The 22,145-nt window shown below is 54.1% G+C and overlaps 1 protein-coding gene across 6 annotated transcripts in view; it reads left to right on the top strand.

Moving 5' to 3' along the window:
• Positions 1-3,627: 3,627 nt before the first annotated feature.
• PTPRU (protein tyrosine phosphatase receptor type U) overlaps positions 3,628-22,145 on the top strand; it is an 87,227-nt gene continuing 68,709 nt past the window's right edge. For all 6 annotated transcript variants that reach the window (XM_027965389.2, XM_027965388.2, XM_042244446.1 and 3 more), the window contains exons 1-2: positions 3,628-3,814; positions 21,488-21,619. In XM_027965389.2, the coding sequence (XP_027821190.1) occupies positions 3,742-3,814; positions 21,488-21,619 (205 nt within the window). In that variant the 5' untranslated portion in view covers positions 3,628-3,741. The remainder of the gene's footprint in view (positions 3,815-21,487; positions 21,620-22,145) is intronic.

The following is a 22,145-nucleotide window of genomic DNA, read 5'->3' as shown; positions in this document are numbered from 1 at the left end:
GTGCATCTCCATGACAGCAGCACCCAATATGGGGCCTGGCACAGGGCACAGGGCAGGTGTCATGAATATTCCATGAGTTGAAAGTAATTGAATTTCCTTGTGGCCTGAGCCTGTCGGTGGTACCATCTCCTTTTCCCTAGATTTGGGCTGGTCACTGCAGGCCAAGACTTTCCGTTTCCCTTCCTTCTTCTCTCAAGGATTAGAGAAACCTATGGTCTTTTTCAAGTGGAGCAGAATGTTCTCTTTTCATCTGTCCATCTGTTACTTGTGTCCTTTTCTCCTTCCAGCTCAGTCTCTGTCCATAGTCTTCCTCTGCACAAAGAGGGCTGTGGAATCAGTCTGATCTAGGTTTGAGCTCTGGACCCACCATTATTAGCTGCGTGACCTTGGACAAGTGTCTTATGCTTTCTGAGACACCCAAAAAACTTTTCTGCTTTTCTCAGTTTCCACATCCCCCCAAAATGGGACCAGCAGTAAACTCCTGCCATGGGGCTTCTGCAACAGTCCTCTGCAAAAGGCAGCATCCCCGGTTGCTTCTTCTTTTTCATCAGATTTTTCTCCTTGAGTTTGCTTTTCTGGATGGTCCTTTCTGTCTTTTCTCTGTGTGTTTGCTGTTAGTCTCTCCCGGGAAAATGTAAGCTTTACGAAGGCAAGAACCATGTCTGCATTTGTTCATCCATTCAATATTTCTTGAGTGCTGAATACAGGCCAGATACCAAGCAGTGGGATATAAGACAGAATCCTCGCCCTTAGGGAGCTCGTGTTCTAAAGCTGCAGACATGCAATGAATATGCCATAAGAGTAGGCGCTCCATTTAAAACAGCAACAATCCCCTCTCCCCTACAGTTTCTCTCCATTTCTTTCTTTTATTTATCTACTGATGGCTCTGCTGGGTCTTCGCTGATGCACGTGTGCTTTCTCTGGTTGCAGTGAGCGGGGGCTCACTCTTCACTGTGGTGCGCCGGCTTCTGATCGCAGAGGCTTCTCTTGCTGCAGAGCACAGGCCCTAGGTGCTTGGTCTACAGCAGCTGCGGCATGCAGTCTCAGCAGTTGTGGTGCGCATATTTAGTTGCTCTTGGGCATGCGGAATTTTTCTGGACTAGGGAATGAACCCATGTCTCTTGTATTGGCAGGTGGATTCTTAATCACTGGACCACCAGGGAGGTCCCATCTCCCCCATTTCTACAGTATACTACTATCTCACACACCAGAGAATTTGCCTTTTTTTTTTTGGTTGTATATTGTTCTTGTCTTCCCATTGGAATATAAGCTCCATGAGGGTAGGGATTTTTATCTGTCTTATGTCTTCAATTTGGCTTAGAGCAACTGTTGAACAGAAAAATTGGTATCTAGTGTTTGTTGATTTGCTCCATACGGAGACAGGCCTCAGTTTCTATTCGTTTCAAGCCAGATGTCTTTGATTCAAGTCTCAGAGCTGCTGCTTACTACACATAATCTCGGAAAAGTCACTTTCTCTCTCTGTACCTTAATTTTCTCAACTATGTCATGGGAAAGATAGTGGTAGGGATTAAATGAATCCGTACAGGTGAAACACATAGAAGGCACCTGGTCTTATGCAGAAATGGACAACTAGTTTGTAGTCATTGTACAAGGGTTTATACTGGGCAGAGGCCCAGATGGACTTAACCTGTGTAGCCCGGAGATAGACTAGAATCAATGAGAGTCAGTGAGGGGGGTAGATTTCATGGCATGAAGAGAAAGAACTTTTAAAAAGCCAGCCAGCATAGCAAGGAGAAATAGCTGAATCCATTATTACAGCTGGAGACTTCAACAGCTCTCTCTCAGAAATAAACATGTCCAGCAGGCAGAAACTCAGGGAGGACATAATTAAACTCCACAACACCATCAATCAACTAAAGATAAAGGTCATCTAAAAACTACTTCAGGGACTTTCCTGATGGTCTGGGGGCTAGGACTCTGAGTTCCCAGTGCAGGTGGCCAGGGTTTGGTCTCTGGTCAGAGAACTAGATCCCACATGCCGCAACTAAATAAATAAAGACTACTTCATCCAACAACAGCAGAGCACACAACCTTCCCAAGATCACATGGATTTTTACCAAGATAGACTGGACCATAAAACACAAATTAATAAATTTGAAAGAAAAGAATCATACAGTGATTGCTCTTAGATCATAGTGGAATTAAACTAGAAATAATAACAGAGAGTTGAAAAATCCCCAAATACTTGGAGATTAAATAATGTACTTCTAAATAACACATAGGTCAAAGAAATCTCAAGAGGAATTTAAATTTTTTGACATATTTATAAGTGAAAACTAAATGAAAATGAAAACACAGCTTATCAAAATTTGTGGGATGCTGGGTAAGCAGTGCATAGAGGGAAATTTATAGCACTGAATGCATATGTGAGAAAAGGAAAAAGATATGCAATTAATCATCTAAACTTCTGCCTTAAGAAACTAGAAAAAGAAGAGCAAATAGAATGCCAGGGAAGCAGGAAAATGATAAAAATTAGAGCTGAAATCAGTGAAATGAAAACCAGGAAATCAATGGAGAAAAATCAACCAAACCCAAAGCTGCTGCTTTGAAAAGATTAATAAATCAATAAGTCTCTAGCCAGACTAGGAAAAGAAGAGAAAGGACACAGATTACTAATATCAGAAATGAAAGGAGGGACATCACTACAGATCCCATGGACATTAAAAGGGTGATAAAGGCCAACAAAAGTCCATCTAGTCAAAGCATGGTTTTTCCAGTTGTCATGTATGGATGTGAGAGTTGGACTATAAAGAAAGCTGAGCGCTAAAGAATTGATGCTTTTGAAATGTGGTGTTGGAGAAGACTCTTAAGAGTCCCTTGGACTGCAAGGAGATCCAACAAGTCTGTCCTAAAGGAAATCAGTCCTAAATATTCATTGGAAGGACTGATGCTGAAGCCGAAACTCCAATACTTTGGCCACCTGATACGAAGAACTGACTCATTTGAGAAGACCCTGATGCTGGGAAAGATCGAAGGGAGGAGGAGAAGGGGAAGACAGAGGATGAAATGGTTGGATGGCATCACCGATTCAATGGACACGAGTTTGAGTAAACTCTGGGAGGTGGTGATGGACAGGGAGGCCTGGTGTGCTGCAGTCCATGGGGTTGCAAAGAGCTGGACACGACTAAGCGACTGAACTGAACTGAACTGAAAGGAATACTACGAACAACTCCAAAAGCTAGCGTTTCCAAGACCCCATCACCTGCCGTTGGTAGGTAATGAGCTCCTTGTCCTTGGAGATAAATGTGGATGTGCACTGAAAGGGATCAAGGTAGAGGGGATTCAAGCATTGGGTAGGACCGAGAGGCTCTGTGTCCCTGGGTCTCTGTCCCGGAGAGCTGTGTGCAAGCTAGGCGCGAGCAATGAGCAGAGGAGTGGATCTGCTCACCTAAGCAGGTCGGTGAGGCGGCTGGGAATCCAGGCCCAGCCCAGGACCGCCAGGCAGGGGTCCGGGAGTGGGGGCGGGGAGCGTCAGGGCCGCGGGCGACCGGACTGGGCAGGGGAGCGCGCGGCTGCCAGTAGGGGGCGCCTCGAGACCGAGGAACGCGCGGCCGAGCCTGACGTCAGCGCCCCGCTTGCTTGGGCTCCCGCTCTGGACTCGGCGCCAGTCCCGCTCGGCGCCGCGCCGCTTCGCTCCGGCTCTGGCTCGCCTCGGGCTCGGCTCGGGCTCCGGCGGCGGCGCCCCCCCGCGCCGGGCCCCGGGGCAGGCGGCGGCGCACCATGGCCCGCGCCCAGGCTCTCGTCCTGGCGCTCACCTTCCAGCTCTGCGCACCCGAGACCGAGACTCCGGCAGGTAAGCGCGCGTCGGTCGGACCCAGTTTGCCCCGCCGAGCCTCGGCGCCGGTGGCGTATCTCGAAAGAAAGTGGGAGTGTTGGATGACCGGACGTGGCGAGCTTGCTCCCGGTGTGTCTTGAGTGTTGGATGTGCGATCGTGTGCTCAGGGGGTGGTGTGCCTGCGAATGTGTCTGAGGGATGTGCAAGAAAAGGTGCTGTGTGTGTTGTGTGTCCACGAGTATGTTGGGGTGAATGTTGTGTGCATAAAGGCATGGGGTGTGCGCCGAGTGTCGTGTCTGCCTCTGTGTAGTGTGTGTGTGGGGCCAAGTAGGATTGTATGTCTGTTGTGTGTCCATCTGAGTTCGGTTGTGTGGCAGGAGTTGCCTCTGCTGATGTGTTGCATTTTTGGGCATTTGTGTGTGCCCTAGCCTGGAGTGTTGTTTGTTGTGTGTCCGAGAATGGCTTGTGTTTTTTTGTTCTGCGTGTGGCGAAGAGTGCTCTGTGGATTCTGCCCGCGTGGGGAGCAGAGGACGTGTGTGCGATGTGTGTGCTTGTGAGATCCGTGTACGTGTGTGAAGGCGTGGGAACGGGTCCGGAACGAGTGTGTCCGCGCGCGGTGTGCGCGATGTGTACGTGTGTCTGGGGCCGGCGGTGTGCTCTGCCGGGGGCTGCGTGGGTCCCAGTGAATGCCGAGTGTGCCGGGAATGCGTGTGTAGGAGCGTGTCTGGAGCGGATGTGAGTGTGTTCGTGCAAGCTGGCTGCGTGTCCAGGAATGTTGCGAGTGTGGTCCTCGCCTGGGCCACGGCTTGAGTGTGTGCCCCGGGCCGGGGCCGCCCGAGGGGGCGGTGCAGGTCGTGTTGTGTGTGTGTCCCTCGGGTGTGCGCGTGGGGCGCGCGGGCCCCGGAACAAGTTGTCCTGGCGGCGCCCGTTGCCTCCCCGGTCGGGCCGGGCCTGAGGCTTGGCAGCGAGGGATGGGGGCCCGGCGGCCGCCGACTCCGACATGTCGGGCTGTTTGTTGTTTCGCGAGTTCAGCGCGGCGTTGGCTGGTGGCGGATCCGAGACGGCGCCGGGTCTGCGGGGCGCCGGGGCCGGGGCCCGGAGGGCCCAGCGCGGGGTGGGGGCGGCCGCGGGGGGCTGCGGGGCGCGCCGGGGCCGGCTGGAGGGGAGGGCCGTGAGGCCAGGCCACCGTGCGGGGACCGGGCCGCGGCTGCACCCAGGCGGCGGGGCGGGGTGGGGGGTGCGTCCGGGTGGGCCGGGCCTGGCTCTGGGCGGCCGGACGGCGCCCCCTCCGGTTGCGCGCTGGAGGCGCCGCGGACGCCGGGGTCTCCTGGGACAACCCCCCCCTTCGTCGACTCCGCAACTTTGTACGGCCTCCGGGCTGGCGGGGGTGTGAGTGTACGCGTGTGAGCGTGTATCTCGGTGCTTCTGGGTGCCGTGTGACCGCGCTGTCTCTCTGAGTGTGTTTCGGAGAGTGGAGTCTTTTGGAGGGGTGTGTGTGTGTGTGAAGTTGTGCGTGCGGTCGCGTTTCTGAATGTGTGTATCCAGAGCTGTGGCTGTGTGTCCGTGTGTGCTGTGGACCGTGTGTCGGCGGCGGCTATGTGTGTTCATGTGTCTGTCCCCGCCTCCCCCACCCCCCCATCCTACCCGGAGGCCTGGGATGCCACACCGGGGGCCCTCTCCTGCGGAGTTGCGTCTGATGGCCTTTCTAGGGCGGGGGTGGCCTGTGCCCTCCCGGCGGCCTCAGCATCCCCGCCCGCTCTGGTTGGGCGGCTCCAGTCTGGTACCCGGGGCGCCCGAGTAACGGGGAGACGCCCCAGACGGGTTTCCGAGCCGAGACACAGGCAGAGCCACCTCGGCCCCAGGGAGCCTCCTTCAGGCCTCCGGTCTCCGACAACTGGCCTCTCCCGATCGCATTTGCTGCCCTGCCGCCCGATCCGGCCTCTCGGGCGGAGCTCCCAGGGCGCTCGCAGCCTCTCCTGCCACTGACTCAGGTCAGCCGGACCCTGCGGCCCCAGGCCATCGCTCACAGCTTTAGCTTTGACCCCTGAGCGTCGGAAAGGACCCCTAAGGCGACCTCCCTCCTTATCTTCCCCCAACCCTTACCCCTGTCCTGCAGCGACTTTGCCCCCTCCCCGACTCTGAGATCAAACCGAGGGTACTACATGCACTCCCATCCCTACCTCCATCGCCTTGATTCTGAGAACCCTCAGATGTGCCCCCCTCTTCTAACAGGGGGACTACCGACGGCTGAGGGTGGGGACTGAGCTCTTGAGCCAGTTGCTTCCATTCCTGGGGCCCCGGTTTTCTGCTCTGTCCCTTCGGCTTCATGATAAAGGTGTATGGTATTTGGTAGATTGTAAAGTAAGCCTCTGTCTGTGAGTGTCAGGGAACAAACGATGGTTTTGAGGATGGCTACAGAGCCCCAGAGGCTGTGATTTGCAGCCAGGGGGACCTGGGTTCAAATTTGCCTCTGCAACTTGCTGTCCTTGTGTCCTTGGGCGAGTCACTTCTCTCCCACAGTTCCTGACACCTGTAGCTATTACTGTTGAGCTTCATTCAGAAGCCCTGAGTAGAAGGGATGTGATCTCCCCGCGTCCCCGAACTGGTTTGAGTCAGCCCAGCTCCCTGAAAGGGCCTCCTGAGTCCCCCCTCCCCGCAAAGGGTGGGTGGTGATGTCTCTGAGCCATGCAAATCTGGCAGTAATTTATTCCGTTGCGTTCTAGCTCATTTTGTCCTTTTGGTTGCTGGCACTGTGGACAGCAGGAATGAGGGAGAGGCTGCCCAGTGGTTTCAGGTTGGGCAATAAAGGCTTGTCTGGGCAGCTGGCATTTCTCCTTGGGATGGGGGAGGGACTCAGCAGGAAGATGTGAAAGTGGCCAGAGTGGGGGGTGCTGAGCTCCTGGGCGGCCTCCTGCCCAGCTCTGGTGCCAGGGAAAACCCAGGGTGGGTGCCCTGCTTGTTCCAGGTGTGCCACTGTCCTGCCCTGCTTTCATCAGCTAAGCCAGACCAGGGTGGGGGGTGGCTGGTCATACAGGACTGCGTTAGCTAGAGCTGTTGGGGCAGCCTTGTGCCTTCCTTTTTCTTTCAACATCCTTCCCTCCTCCAAGCTGTTCTCCTGTATCCTGATGCACCCGGCCCTCATGCCATCTCAGGATCTCTCTCATCTGTCCACCTTCTCGCCATCCTTACCCATCTTTCCTGTGCAGGCAGGCTCCAGCCTTTTCATTCCACCCCTCTCTCCATAGTGTCAGGGATCTTCCTAAAACACATTTGAAACCCTGGTTTGAAACCCTCTGAAGTTTCCCTATTACCTCCTGGTTAAGTCCCTCCCCCAGGTCCTCTTGCCTGCTCTGACCCCTGCCTGCCTGTCCAGTCCCATCAGCTTTGTGCTCTTTGCCTTGCATCCTATGGTCTGACCAGATTAACCCACCTCCCAACACCCACTAAATGCCCACTTCCCTCTGTCTTCTCTCCGGGCTTCTGGACAAGCTGTGTTTTCTCCCCAGAGCTCTCTAAGTCCGCCTCCTCACTGTGTGAGCTCCTGCTCCTCCTTCAGGTTTCAGCTTAGACATCACCTCCTCCCTGAAGCCTTCCTTGGTCACTCCCTCTTCCAGTCCAAGAAGGGAGGAGGGGGGTGTTGATTGGATTTTTTCACAGCACTGTAATTATTGTAATTACAGTTTATTGGTCCTTTCTCCCTTAGAGACCATGAGCTCAGTGGGGACAGGGACTGGGTATTTAGCTCACTTTTGAAGCTTAACTGCTAGGTACAAGGCCTGGCCCACTCCTGCTGAGTAAATACACCAGGCAAGAAAGAATGAGTGATGTCCAGGGGGTCAAGTTCTGAGCTGGAGATGCCAGATGGGGGCGCACCGACTCCACTGAAAGTAGAGATTGAAGAAATAGATTTCCCTCCAGGAATCTGGAAAATTCTGCTGGGTGTGGGGGGTGGGGGTGGGGGGAATGGTGTTGTATGAAAAGGCCACACAGAGAGTGTCATCTGGGAACTGGGAGTTGGAGAGGTCATCTCTCTGCCTGCCAGCCCCTCACCCTGCCCCCGCTGCTGTCCGCCACCCCCTCTCCCACAACCACCCTTGCCCCCCAGCAGCTAGCAGGGCCTGTTGTCATCCCTGGTCTCAGCTCTTTGTCCTGGAGGCTCGACAGTTGGTGAGAGGCATCAGAGTCCCAACCGTCACTCTGAGCGTCGGGTCTGGGGAGGAGGGGGAGGGCCCTGTGGGGGGAGGGCAGGTGTTCCCCTCAGTCCTCTGTCCTCCTCTCAGCCTCTGTCCTGGCTGCCCCTGAACCCAGGAATCAGGGAGTGCTGCTCCCTGCGGTGACCCTGCAGGTGGGGTTCGGGGGGGCCAGGGGAGGTGTGTACAGGTGTCACCCTGACATCTGGACCCTCAGAATGCGGTGTGTGTGTGTGTGTGTGTGTGTGTGTGTGTGTGTGTGTGGCTGTGATTGTGTGATTGTAGCCTTGGGCACAGGACATACGTATGGCTTCTTGGGGGGCTGGGGGGGGGGTCTAGCCATCTGGTCACCCTGTGTGGCAGGATCTGAATTCTGAGTTGGGAGGCAACCAGCTGCTCTGATCCCGGGGGGCCTGATGCTGGGTTTCCAGGTATCCATGTATCAGATCCCTGGAGTTTGGGTGCAGAGCTCTTTGGGTGGGTGACATCTCAGGATCTGGGCGTGGGTGTCCCAGGACCCGGATGTGGGAGATCAGGATGTGTCAACATAAGAATATCTCAGTGTCTCTGGATCCAGAGGTGGGTGTACGCCGGTGGCTGGGAGTCCTCAGGTTAATGGGTGTGGGGGACTGTAGCTGCCTTGTGCCCAGCTGTGGGGCTGCCCAGTTGCCTGGGTGTGGGTACCCACGTGTCTCGGTCTGGGGTATCTATGTATCCAGCAATGGGGTGCGCCTGTGCTGGAGTATCCAGGTGTTGGTGGGCTTGGCTGTAAGGTGCTCCATAGTCAGTGTGTCTAGGTGTATATTTAGGTGTCTGCATCTCCAGGAAAGTGGTGTGTATGTTTGGGTGGGGAATGTCCATGTGGTTCTGCTCCACTGTGGACCAGGGCCTGGGCCTGTGCCAACCCAGCCTGTGATGCTACCTTCCAGGGGGCCAGCCTCCTGATCTTCAGACAGTCTCCAGTGCCAGAGCCCTCTGGAGGAAGCCCCTGTGGTTCTGCTTCTCAATGGATAGTCACTAGAACTTTATCAAATAGTGGAATTGTTCTTTACCTGCACTCTTCAGTTTGGTGGCTACTTCTTCATAGGTGGTTATGAGATTACTTATTTTTTGTCTACCCTGGATCTTTGTTTCGATGCACAGGCTCTTCATTGTGGCTTGCGGGCTTCTTTCCAGTTGCCTTGCGCTGATTTCTCTAGTTGCTCCAGGGCTTAGTTGCCCCGTGGCATGTGAAATCATAATTCCCCAAGCAGGGATCGAACCCACATCCTCTGCATTGGAAGGCAGATTATCAACCACTGAACCGTTGGGCAAGTCCCTGGCTATTAGATTTTAATTTAAATAAACATTCAGTCCCTCAGTCTCACCACCCAGATTTTAGTCCTCAAGAGTCGCCTCTTGCTAGTAACTGTTGTATTGGTTAGGCTGTGTATTGGTCAAAGAGCATCTCCATCACAGCAAAACACTCCACGGATAGTGCTGATCTAGAGGTTCAAGGGCTGTAGCATCTTTAGTGAGGCCTGGACACCTCACCAAGTGGATGGACTGTCAGTCCGTGGCTACTGAAGAAGGCTTTGCTGAATCCATGTCCCCTTCCCTGCAGCCCGTTCACTCCCTGCCTGGACCATTGTAGTGGCCCCCTTCTTGGTCTCTGTCCTGCCATCTGCCTGCTTCCACCACCCCAGGATCTGAATGGCCTCTCAGGCAGACATAGGATGCTGCCACTCCCTTGCTCTAAGCTGAAGGCTCTCCATCGCCCAGGGGCCAAAGCCTGAGATGGCAGAGAGGACCCTGTATGACCCAGGCCCTGCTCTCCATGACTGCTCTGTGTTTATGCCTCTCCTCCCCTGACCCCGCTCCTCCCTGCCCGCCTTTGGCTCCAGGCTCACCAGGCCAGTGTTGATCCCAGAACCCGCCAGGCCCTTTCACACCTCTTTACCTTTGCACATGCTGTGCCTTCTGCCAAGAATGCCCTTCCTACCTGTCTCAGTTCCTGGAAGCCTGCCGTCTTGCTCAGCTTTCAGAGTCCAGCTCTGATGTCACTTCCCCAGGGAAGCCTTCTCAGACCCTTTCCGGCACGGTTGACCAGGTTTCACCTACAGTGCACGTGATTCAGTGGGCTGCAGCATTTCCCGTCTCCTTCCCCACTAGGCTGGGAGGAAGGGCTGGGTTAGTGGTGAAGAATCCGCCTGCGATGCAGAACATGCAGGAGATGCGGGTTCTATCCCTGGGCCAGGAAGATCCCCTGGAGAGGATCATGGCAACCTATTCCAGTATTCTTGCCTGGAGAATTCCATGGACAGAGGAGCCTGGTGGGCTGCAGTCCATGGGGTCACAAAGAGTTGGACATGACTGAAGCTACTGAGCACACACACATGCACGCACAGTAGAGGGGAGGAAGGACTGGGAGAGGGAAATTGGGAAGGCGTGTTGAGATATTTGATGGGCAAGATCACAGCCAGGGATGGAATGACAGCTGTGGGGTGGGGAACCATGAGTGGGGATGGGACATAACCTGCAATAAAGCTATACTGGGGGGATGGGGACAGCTGGGAATGAGGGGACAGGTGGTGTTGGGGGGACAACTGAGGGTGGGGGAATAGATGGGGGATGGCTAGAAGGGGAAATGAGACAGCTGAGGGACAAAAGATAACAACTGGAAAGTATCAGAAACCTATTTGGACAGGATGGAGGGGTCTCAACTGAGAGGGTGGGCCATACATTGCTCAGGATGTGTGCATGTGTGTGTTTCCGTGTGTGTGCACCTAGAGTGCAGTGGTGAAGTGTGGCTTGTTGAACCACACCATCTAGGTTCTGATCCTGGCTCTCCCACTGCTAGCCACGTAGCCCTTGGGCGAGTTGCTTGACCTCTCTGACCCTTTAGTGTTCTCATCTGTGAGAGGAGAGACGATAATGGAACATACTGCTTGGGACTGCAGTGAGGATGTATTTTATACACGTACCTGTATAGTTTAGAACAGGTTCTGGCATGTGGTAAGCCCTGTGTGTGCTAAACTGTTATTAAGTGTGTGTGTATGTGGTACAGCATCCTATGTTCTCAGAAAAGCTTGTTCTTGGCTTCTGATGAAATCCAGGCTTGGGAGGGGGAATGGGGCTGCTGGAGGGACGATCCAGGTTCAGTGGGTCTGGGAAGCCTTTTGCCTGCTTCCCTCCCTGTTCATCCCACTTCCCACCCCCTCGGTACCAGGGCCGAATCCAATAGGTGTCCCTCTCTGTCTCTCTCTACTCCTGCCCCACACTGCCCAGCCCTGGGCTGGGGGCCAGGGGGATGTGCTTTAATTGTCCAAAAGCTTTTCAGCAGAATCTGAATTCATTGTTTGCCTGCCAGCGCGCTGGGGCCCTGCTCAGATAGAAATACCTGGACCATTGCTCAGTTTTGGCTGCCCGCCCTGTGGGTGGTGGTGGCTTCATCCTGTGCCCTTGGAGAGTCACTGGGGTGGAGATACGAGAGGGGGAAGCCTGCAGGGTGGATGGGGCCTCAGCCTCCAACCCGTAGGGTGGCCAGCCCAGCCTGGCAGAGCTGTAGACACAAGGGTTTTCTGGGGTCTGGGCTCCCCTGCTATCCAGAGCATCATGGGAGGCGTGTGCCACTCTTGACCTCATGCTAAGAACTGCCCTGCATCACGGCCCTGGACTGCTCTGGCTGTGTGCTCTCCAGGGCTCCTGGACCCATCCCCTCAAGGCTAGGCCGCTGGATTCCATCCACGCGCTGCCCTGCATCTCAGCCCTACGCTGCATGCTGCACTCTGGGTTTCCGCGCTGCATTGACTCGGGACTTTCATGTGTGTCTGTTCGCTCCATCTGCAGTGTCTGTTGTGCTGTGTCCTGTCGTCGTGCTGCCTTTTGTGTCTTTGCGGCTCTCTTCTGTGTCTTCTGTGCTGCGTGACTGTCAGACGATGGTGTTGTGTCAGGCTTGTGGACTCTCCTGGAATCGGGCACGGTCCCTGGCGACGCACCCCTGCACTGTGCCAACAGATGGCGTGCTACCACGACACTGCATCTGCATCCCGTGGCCTCTGTAGGCGCTGCATGGTCGCCGCGGGCATCTGCACTGCATCCGGGACGGGCGGGAACAGCCTGTCTGCGGCCCCTCCGTCCTGCTGTCCCGGGACAGCATCCCTTGCCGGTGCAGCACTTCTGTCCCATTGCTTCACTGCGCTGGCCCGGAGGTGCGCCTTCTCCGGGCCCGGCCCTGCAGCCTGCACCACTGCCGCTCTAACACCGCCCCTGTGTTATTTCAACCTTTCCCTTTAGAGCCACTGAGGTGTCAGCCGGTATCTTTCCCGGGACTCTGTAGGCAGCCCCAGATGAGCAATGTCTTTGCTTCAACCGGCTTCACTGCAGGTTTCCTCTGGCTCCCACTGCATGCTGCCTGAGAAGTCGGGAGCTAAACTGCAGCTCGAGGCCACTTTGTAGGGCTCTGGACTGGTGTGGGTTTTTACCTGCATTACCTTTGCAAGCCCCTGGTGATGCACCTGTGCCCCGCACACCTTCACTGTCCTGGGCCTCTGCCTTGCACTGTGCCTGTTCACCTGTTCGGGTGCTCTACTGCGTTTCAAGATCCAGAGCGTTTGCACCGAATTCCCTGTTTCACCCGGTGTCTTCACGACATTCCATTTCGGTGCCACTTTCTCGCCCTGCTCTCGAGTCTGCACTTTGTGTGCTTCTTGGGACTGTGTGAAGCACCAGCAGTTCCTTCTGCCCTGCACAACGTCCTTCTCTTTGCCAAATATCTGTGTGTTAAGCCTGCCTCCTCTAGACATCCTTTCGGTGAGAATTCATGGAGCGCCAATTATGTGCCAAGCCTAGTGAAGCTTGGGTGGACTCCCTTGGTGGTCTTCTATACACCTGTCCCTTGTGCCCAGTGCCAGCCTAGTGTACCCCTAAGTTGCTCACTGGTGCGCCGTGCCTCCGAGCAGCTCTGGGTCATGGCCACAATGGATGGGGCACCTCTCCACTGCGTCATGGCACCGACCAGTCCTGCTGTGCTATGTCTGGTGTGTGTGAGGTCTGTGCACCCTGGCTCTGTTCCCGTGCACTGTGTAACTGCCTTCCGCCTCTGTGCAGTGTGGAACCGCTGCACTGCACCCCGACACCCACAGTGGGGTCATGTAGCTTTCTCTCTCCACGGGACCATTGGAGATCCAGGTCTTTGCACTGCACGTGTTCGTGCATAGCCCTCTGCCTCTCTACTCTGCACTTTAAAAAATTATTTTAAAATATTTTGGCCACACCATGTGGCATGTGGGGTCTTAGTTCTCTGACCAGGGATCGAACCCATATCCCCTGCATAGGAAGTGCAGGGTCTTAAGCACTGGACTGCACTGTGGTTTTATGTGACACAGAGTGTCTGCACTACCAAAGTCCATGGACTCTTTGTCCACTGAACCTCTGCACAGAACAGCCCTCCCTTCAGCCCTTTGCCTCTGGAGTCCAGCCTTGCCCCATGTCTTCCCCTTCAGTTCAGTTCAGTTGCTCAGTTGTGTCCTACTCTTTGCGATGCCATTGACTGCAACCAGGCTTTCCTGTCCATCACCAACTCCCGGAGCTTACTCAAACTCATATCCCTCGAGTTGGTGATGCCATTTATCCTCTCTCATCCCCTTCTCCTCCCGCTTTCAATCTTTCCTAGCATCAGGGTATTTTCCAGTGAGTCAGTCCTTTGCATCAGGTGGCCAAAGTATTGGAGTTTCAGCTTCAACCTCAATCCTTCCAATGAATATTCAGGACTGATTTCCTTTAGGATTGACTGGTTGGATCTCCTTGCAGTCCAAGGGACTCTCAAGAGTCTTCTCCAACACCATAGTTCAAAAGCATCAGTTCTTCAGTGCCCAACTTTCTTTACAGTCCAACTCTCACATCCATACATGACTACTAGAAAAATCATAGCTTTGACTAGATGGACCTTTGTTGGCAAAGTAATGTCTCTGTTTTTAATATGCTGTCTAGGTTGGTCATAGCTTTTCTTCCAAGGAGCAAGTGTCTTTTATTTTTTCCCCCTTACATTAACAATATGGCAGCCCTGCTGTTAATTTTGGGGCTTACTGTGCTTTTGATCCAGGAGTTGGGGAGTAGGTCTGGCTGAAGTTTCCTCTGCTGTAGCTGACTTCCTTCTCTTCTCAGTAGAGCTGGAAGGATGCTGGCACTGTTGGGTTCTGTATTGGTTCCTATAGAGGGTAAAGCTCAGCTTTCTCACCCTGTGGCCTGGCCCTGGGTAATCTTCTTGGTTGCAGCTCTGCTGAATGCTGTGTGATTAGAAAGTGAGCATATTGCTGCTAGCCCTGCCCTTGATTAATTGATCACCAGTTATTTAGGGCTCTGGGGAGCTGTGCCAGGGAGCCCTAGCTAAGGTCTGGCTGTACTGATCTGGGCCAGGAGAGCAGTGAAGTGGGCTGGGCCAGGTTTCTGGACTGGAATCATGGTCTTTGAGTCTGGGTGGGGTTGGTCAGGATCAGAAGAAGTTGTGGTATTTATATGAAATGGAATATTCAGTTCAGTCACTCAATCGTGTCTGACTCTGCGACCCCATGGACTGCAGCATGCCAGGCTTCCCTGTCCATCCCCAACTCCTGGAACTTGCTCAAGCCCATGTCCATCGAGTCAGTGATGCCATCCAACCATCTCATCCTCTGTTTTCTCCTTCTCCTCCTGCCTTCGATCTTTCCCAGGGTCTTTTCCAATGAGATATTAGTCAGCCATAAAAAGGAACAAATTTGAGTCAGTTGAACTGGGGTGGGTGAACCTAGAGCCAGTTATACGAGTGAAGTAAGTCAGAAAGAGAAAAAGAACTATCTTATATTAATGTATATATATGGAATTTAGAAAAATCTAGAAAAACGGTACTGATGAACCTATCCTCAGGGCAGGAATAGAGACACAGATGTGGAGGATGGACTTGTGGTCACAGTGGAGGAAAGAAAGGGTGCAATGAACTGAGAGAGTAGCATTGAAATTTATAAACTACCGTGTGTAAAATTGATAGCTAGTGGGAAGTTGCTGTATAACACAGGGGGCTCGGCCTGGTGATCTGTGACGACCTAGAGGGATGGGATGGGGGAGGGAGGGACATTCAAGCGGGAGGGCATGTATTAATATGTATGATGTATACATACATATGTAATATGTATATAATACGTATTATTATGGCTGATTCACATTGTTGTACAGCAGAAACCAACATGAGTTTGTAAAGCAGTTATCCTTCAATTAAAAATAGAGAAAAAGGAACCAGCTGGGACTGTGCAGTCAGTAAGTCCAGGCTTGGTTGGTATTCTCCTATACACAGGGCTTGGGGATGGTGTTCAAGGGCAAAAGAGACCTCAAGAAGGGAGGAGGTGGAGGTTAGACAGGCCTGAGATGGAGCACGTGGGATGGGGCTAGGTTGGGCAGGAACGTCCGAGGGTGAGTCTGTGTTGGTTCCAGGGTGGTGTTGGGTTACCTAGAAAGAGGGTGTGGCTTCAGATGATGACATGAGCCAGTGTTATCCTTGGGGTTGTATCTGAGTTCCCCAGGCCAGGGTTGGGGCTATGCCAGGGGTAGGGTATGAGGCCAGCCCCTAAATTTGTAATCCATTGGGGGAAGTTTTGTTTCTCCTGGGGCCATCCCTTGGGAACTGAATGTTCTATTGACAAACCAAAGGGAACAAAAATCTCATTGCAAACAGACTCTGTTTACCTAGGGTCTTTGGAAAACACTGATGCTGGCTGGCAGCCGTAGTTGGCACAGAGCACCATTCCCTGTCTGGTGGGGAGGAAGTCTGGTGCTTCCATGCTTGTGGTGCCCACACGCATAGGCACACACGCACACACATGCACCATTCTCCTCTACCCACTGCATACACTCACCTCCCCTTAGGCACACGCTTGCTGCTGACTGTACCCCTGCATGTAAACAAACGCCTACTTACCCACAACTTCACAGCTCACTGCCTGGGAGACTCACACTTTGAGACCCGTGCTCCCCCTCACATACCTGTCCCCCGTAGCATCTCTCTGCCCTCAAGTTATTCTTACCCACATGCATGCTCACACAAATGGAATCAGAATTCTAGAGGTGGAACAGTCTTAGAAGTCACCGAGATCTTCATTCTCATTTCATAGGTGAGCAAGTGGGGCTTCAGAGAGGGCAAGCCAGCTGCTCAAGGTCACACAGGGAGTTAGAGGCTCAGTGGGAATTAGATCCAGGCCTCCTGCCTCCCCATCGAGCTCACAAGTCAGCACCAGGCCATCACTCTCACTGGGGTGTGCACGTGTGTGCATGCACACACACACGTCTGTGCATGGAAATACATGCATATGGAGGGGTGGAGACCCCCTCCTACACTCTGGTTCCTCTTGCAGAGGTTGCTTTGCCCCTTACATCACCCCATCCAGAGCCCAGCCGGATGTGGATAAACCATCATCCTCCCTTCCCAAATTGTGGCTGACGGTTGCTCAGGCAACCGCCTGCCAGATTGGGGAGATTAGCTGAGGAATGTAGCTGGGCCAGTTTGAGCTGAGGCTGGGGGAGCTGTTGGGGGTCCTGGGTTGATTCAGCCCACCCTCTCAGGGAGGCCCTGGCAGAGATGCTGTACCCACAGAAGGGTCTGGTTTTCTCCCTGTCCCCAGCTGAGACTCTGTCCCCAAAGCGTGGACGAGGCTGGGGGAAGAGAGTGTGAACATTTGAGATTGTGTGTGTGTGTGTGTGTGTGTGCATGCACACGCGTGTGCATTGTGCATCTCTGTTGGTGTGCTTGGAACGTGTGCTGTTTGTGTCCAGGATGGGCACTTGAGGTCCCTTCCTCACTGGGTTCTGACATCTGGTTCCAGACCCCTTGATAACTTATCCCGCTTCTGACCCTATAGTGTCCTCTGGAGAAGTCCCCTGCCCTCCTCAAGGCTTATAGCAGGGGTCCCCAACCTCCGGGATCTAGTGCCTGATGATCTGAGGTGGAGCTAACGTAATAATAATAGAAATAAAGTGCACAATAAATGTAATGTGCTCGAATCATCTCAAAACCATCGCTGCCCCCACCCTCCCGCCCTGTCTGTAGAAAAATTGTCTTCCACAGAACTGGTCCCTGGTCCCAAAAAAGGTTGAGGACTGCTGGCTGATAGGATGTATCACCTGTCTCATCTGAATCTAGCAGCTTCTCTGCTCCAATACAAATTGTGTCTTCCCCACTCAGAACGAGGCCGAACCTCTCACTCTGACACTTGGCTCTCCTAGACCTGGCCTCAGCCTCCTGCCCACCAGTCTCATCTCCCATTGCTTTGGCCAGTCTGGGCTCCTCTTTGTCCTGTATAAATTGTGTTACCCACTACTTTCCCTTGCTCCTGCTGGGCCCTTTGCCTCAAATGCCCCTCTCCATCTCTGCTGGCCACAGTGACACCCATCCTTCCAGGCTCTGCTCAGATGCACCCACCTCCAGGAAAGCTTCCCCCTGTACCTACCTTCTTCCCCTGACCACCTCCCCATCCCCACCACCGTGGCCTTGACTCTTCTCTGTTTTGCTTTGTTCCCTCACCTCCACTCTAGCTAGGAAGTCCTTGAAGGCAGAGCAGAGTCTTAACCATCCTTGTGCCTTTACTGGTGCCAACTCGGGGCCTGCTTTGTATTGTCAGTGGATGAAAGTCCTGTGACTGGAGCTGAATTGGCACACGTGGCCAGTCTTCTTGAATGAAGATAGATGGCTTCAACCCCAGCTTCTCAGACTTAAGATGTGGCCTTGGGCAAGCCACCTCCACCTCCCTGTGCCTTGGTGTCCATCTGTAAAATAGGAATAATCATAGTACCTACCTTGTGAGTTACTTTGAGGGATAGTGGCACGGCAGGTCCTGGTGGTAGGTGGCAGCCCTCATGTGGTGGCGTTGATGTGTGTGTGCATGTCTGGGCCCAAGTCTGAGTCGATGGAGCCGAGAGGGATCTCCTGACCATTCTTGCTCTCAATGCAAAGCCTGATCTATTTTCTTCCCTCTGGGCTGAGGGCCCCCAGCAGGAGTTGGGTCTCTAGCAGAGGTGGGGACCTGGCTTTGGGACTCATAGCTCCTGAGCCACCCAGACTGGAGGTGATGGGGGCTTTTCCCAGGATCTGGGAAGGCAGATTGTTCCCATCCCAGGGTGAGCTGGGGACCAGGTCAGGGTGGGGCTCTCCTTGGAGAGCCTGCCCCAGATTTGTTACCCTCTAAGGACTGTGGCTGGAATGGGCCTGGCCCAGAAACTCAGGACTGGGGATGGACACGGGTCAGGGAGAGGAATCCTGCCGCTGGAAGGGGATGCTCCGAGTGGTGACAGTCAGCCGGGGTCAGTCAGCCTGGTGGGGTCAGTTGTTGGAATTCTTTGATAGTGGTCAGGGGTCACTCTGGCCATGGTCAGCTGGTCTGAAGTCAGTCAGTCTGGTCGAAATCAGATGGTCTGGTGGTCATCTGGATGGGGCCACTGGCTCAGGTCTGTCTGTTTGGGTGTCACTGACCTGGGTCAGGCAGCGTGAAGGTTACCCTGGCTAAGGTCAGACAGTCTGGGGGTCCCTCTGACCAGATCACTTAGTCTGGGAGTCTTGACAGCTCACGTGGCCTGGCCTGGCTTAGAATGGATGGGAGGAAGCCAGGGGGCTGGCATTCTCAGGCTCGCCCTAGGGCCACAGGTGACACGTCTGGGACAGCTGCCTTGTTACTTGTGAAGGAACAGGAAGGACCTGAATCCCAGGTCCTTCTGAACCCCAGCAGCACTCTAGGTCCTGGGATCCCCTTTATGGCAATTCATCTGGCTCAGGGAGGCCTCGACTAAAACCCTCAGGCACAGACTCAGCTCAGAGTGAATGAAGTCAGCTGTCTCCTCCTCCAGGAAGCCCTCCCTGACCATCTCTACTGGCCTTGTTCTCTCTCTGTGCTGTGCTATGGGTCATTTTCTAGGGGGAGAGCCAAGGCCTCCCCAGCATAGATGGGGTTAAAACCTACCTTCCACAGGCTACAGGGCACTTGCTGGCCAGAGTTCTTCACACAAAGAGGCAAAGTGCTCAGCCAAGGTCCTGCCTCAGCTCTGAAGCAAGGCTTTTATTATTTTGTGCCATCCACTCTGTGCCAGCCTCGTGTCCACTTTATTTTACACCCTGATGGGGTCCGTGAAGAGGCAAGGGAGACCCCCCCCACCCCCAACAGCGGTGAGCCTGTGCATGCCTGGCTTTGCGGGTCAGTTCAAGGGGCTGCTTCATGTGGTCTAGGAGAACCTGGAGAGGTCCCCTGCTGCAGAGGGCACAGCAGAGCCTCCTGAAAGTCAGGCCACCGGCCATGTGTGCAGCTGCCCACTGTTGTGCCTGGCATGCGGCACTCACTCCCTGTTACTCTCAGCTGCTCATCCCTCTTCTCCTTGAGGCTGGGAAGGGGCTCAGATTTGCTCCTTCTCAGAGTGAAGGTTTTTCTGGTGGGGAATGTGGGCCTCAGCCTCGGAGCACCATGGACTCAAATTCTGCTTCTGTTACTCAGGCGGCTCAGTGCAGAGCTCCTGTCTTCTGAGTGCTTGCATGTGCCGGCATCGTGCTAAGTGGACCCGGGTTGAATCCTCAACAAACCCCCATGTGGATGGGGGAGCTGAAGATGAGCAGTGGTCATGGTCCCAGGACCAGCACATTGCAGAGTCAAGATTCAATCCCAAGTCTGTCTGATGCCAAAGCCCACTTACTTATCTACCACCTTATACTGTGAACAAATTCCTTCACCCCTGGGAACCTCAGTTGCCTCGTCTGTCAAGTGGGGAGAGGTACCAGTGGCTGGATAGGGCCTGGCATGATCTGTGTTTGCTTCCTGGCCGCTCATCGAGGCGTCTTCCTGGGTCTCAGATGCCTAAGTTTACCCCTAGTGGTGGTGGCGATGTGAACTCAGCCATGTCCAACTGTTTGTGACCCCATGGACTGTAGCCCACCGGGCTCCTCTGTCTGTGGGATTCTTCAGGCAAGAACACTGGAATGGGTTGCCATTTCCTCCTCCAGGGGATCGTCCCGACCCAAGGATCAAACCCCAGTTTCTTGTATCATCCTGCACTGGCAGGTGGAGTCTTTACGCTGCACCAGCTCAGGGGAGAGGGCAAGCGCCAGTTACTTCCTGAACCAGTGGTGTTCTCAGGTGGATTAGGCCCAACTTGGGGCTTTGATGAGCCAGCTAAGATACGTGCCTAAGGCCTAGCATCCATTTTGGTCTCCTTCCTGCCTCCCCTTCTCCTTATTTAAACTGCGCAGGGTGGCTCAGAATCTTGGGAATTGGCTTCCTGTAGTCATGGGTGCCTGGACCTCACGTAAGTGTTTTTGCCCGCCGTGTTCCTGCAAGCAGAGACCTCAGTTGGGTGACTTTGGGCGGTGGGCATCCCTTGAGCTCATTCATCAAGTAGAAGTGACACAGTAGTGGTGCCTACTCAGAAGCCGAGGCCTAAACGGGACTCCACACTCAGAGCACTTAGCGTTGTTGTAAGTCACATGGTCAGTTGTTGTTATTTTTAAGGAGATGCCATTAAGGCTGGCTTAGGGCGATCGATCCTGCCAGTCCTGGGGCCCACTGTCTGTCCTCTCTGCAAAGATGCAGGGGCCTGTGATAGAACACTGACCAGCAGTCAGGAGACCTTGGTTCAAACCCCGCCTCTGTCACTGACCTGCCGATTGACCTTAAAGGAGTCACTTAGCCTTTTTGGGCCTCAGTTTCCTTATCTATAAAATGGGGATAATTCTTGTTCTGATCTCATGAGTTGTCGTGAGACTTTAATGGGTAGTAATAATGATAACGAGCTTCCCTGGTGGCTCAGATGGTAAAGAATCGGCAGCAATGTGGGAGACCTGGGTTCAACCTCTGGATTGGAAAGATCCCCTGGAGCGGGGTATGGTAACCCACTCCAGTATTCTTGCCTGTAGAATCCACCTGGACAGAGGAGCCTGGCAGGCTGCAAGTCCATGGGGTCGCAAAGAGTCAGACACGACTGAGTGACTGAGCACAGCCCAAGAATGATAACGTGCTTCCCTGGTGGCTCAGATGGTGAAGACTCTGCCTTCAATGCAGGAGATCTGAGTAGGGATGATCCCCCTGGAGAAGGGAATGGCAGCCACTCCAGTATTCTTGCCATGGAGAATCCCATGAACAGAGGAACTTGGTGGACTGTAGCCATGTGACATGACTGAGTGACAAGCACACACACGCAGAGTAATAACAACTAGTTTTTGCTGAGGAGGATCTTTAATGTGTGGTTGAGCCGTAGGGGGTTTGGGGACCGCTGGAGGGGGTGGGCAATGTGGGAGGTCTTGGCATGGGGAGGAGACAATGGAAAGAGGGCCTTGCTGGGGGGAGAGGGTGGGGGAGGGAGCATTTTGTTGGAGGGAGCAGTGGGGGGAGGGCTTGAGGAGGCAGAGGGGAGGAGGGTGGGCCTGGGTAGGAGGGGACCGTGGGGGTACCTGGAGGGTAGCCCAGGAGCCCTTCAGGCCAGCACCTCCACTCCAGCCTGGGCTAAGCAGGCCCTGCCCTCACAGCCGGCTGCACCTTCGAGGAGACGAGTGACCCAGCGGTGCCCTGCGAGTATAGCCAGGCCCAGTACGACGACTTCCAGTGGGAGCAGGTGCGGATCCACCCTGGCACCCGGGCGCCTGCGGACCTGCCCCACGGTGAGCCTACCCTCAGTCACCATTCCTCCTTCGTCTCCTTCCCGGGCCAGGCCTCCTACCCACTGGCTGTGTTACCTTGGGTCCATTGCTTAACCTCTCTGGGCCTCATCGGCTCTGTAGTGACACATGACACTGTGAATGTGGAGCTCCCTGCTCTCAGACCAGTGGTGTACATCAGGTAGTCTTACCTGTAAAATGAGTTTTCAAGTCCTCAAAGACCCTTGTAAACTGTAGGATAAAGCCCACCTCCCGTTATTCCTGGGGCAGCTTAGCTCAGGATCCTTCTTACTCCTGCCAAGTCTTCCTAAATCCTCCACCTTCAGGGAGGGTTCCTTCTCCCTGCGACTGAATCCTGGTCTCCCAGGACGTCAAGGCGCTGACAGAGCAGTCGCCCTGGGGGCTGGATGCGTGTAAAACCTTCGCTTCCTCTGCCCCTTTCTTCCTGCAAGTCCCAGGTCTTTCCCAGCTTCTGCCTTGTCCAGTCCCTATTTCAGGATGGGGAGCATCATGAACACTGGACCGGGAG

The sequence above is a fragment of the Ovis aries genome, chromosome 2, assembly GCF_016772045.2.
Source record: "Ovis aries strain OAR_USU_Benz2616 breed Rambouillet chromosome 2, ARS-UI_Ramb_v3.0, whole genome shotgun sequence".
In the NCBI taxonomy this organism is placed as follows: domain Eukaryota; kingdom Metazoa; phylum Chordata; class Mammalia; order Artiodactyla; family Bovidae; genus Ovis; species Ovis aries.
Note: the sequence above shows the minus strand (reverse complement) of the source record. Positions and strands in the feature narration are given on the sequence as shown.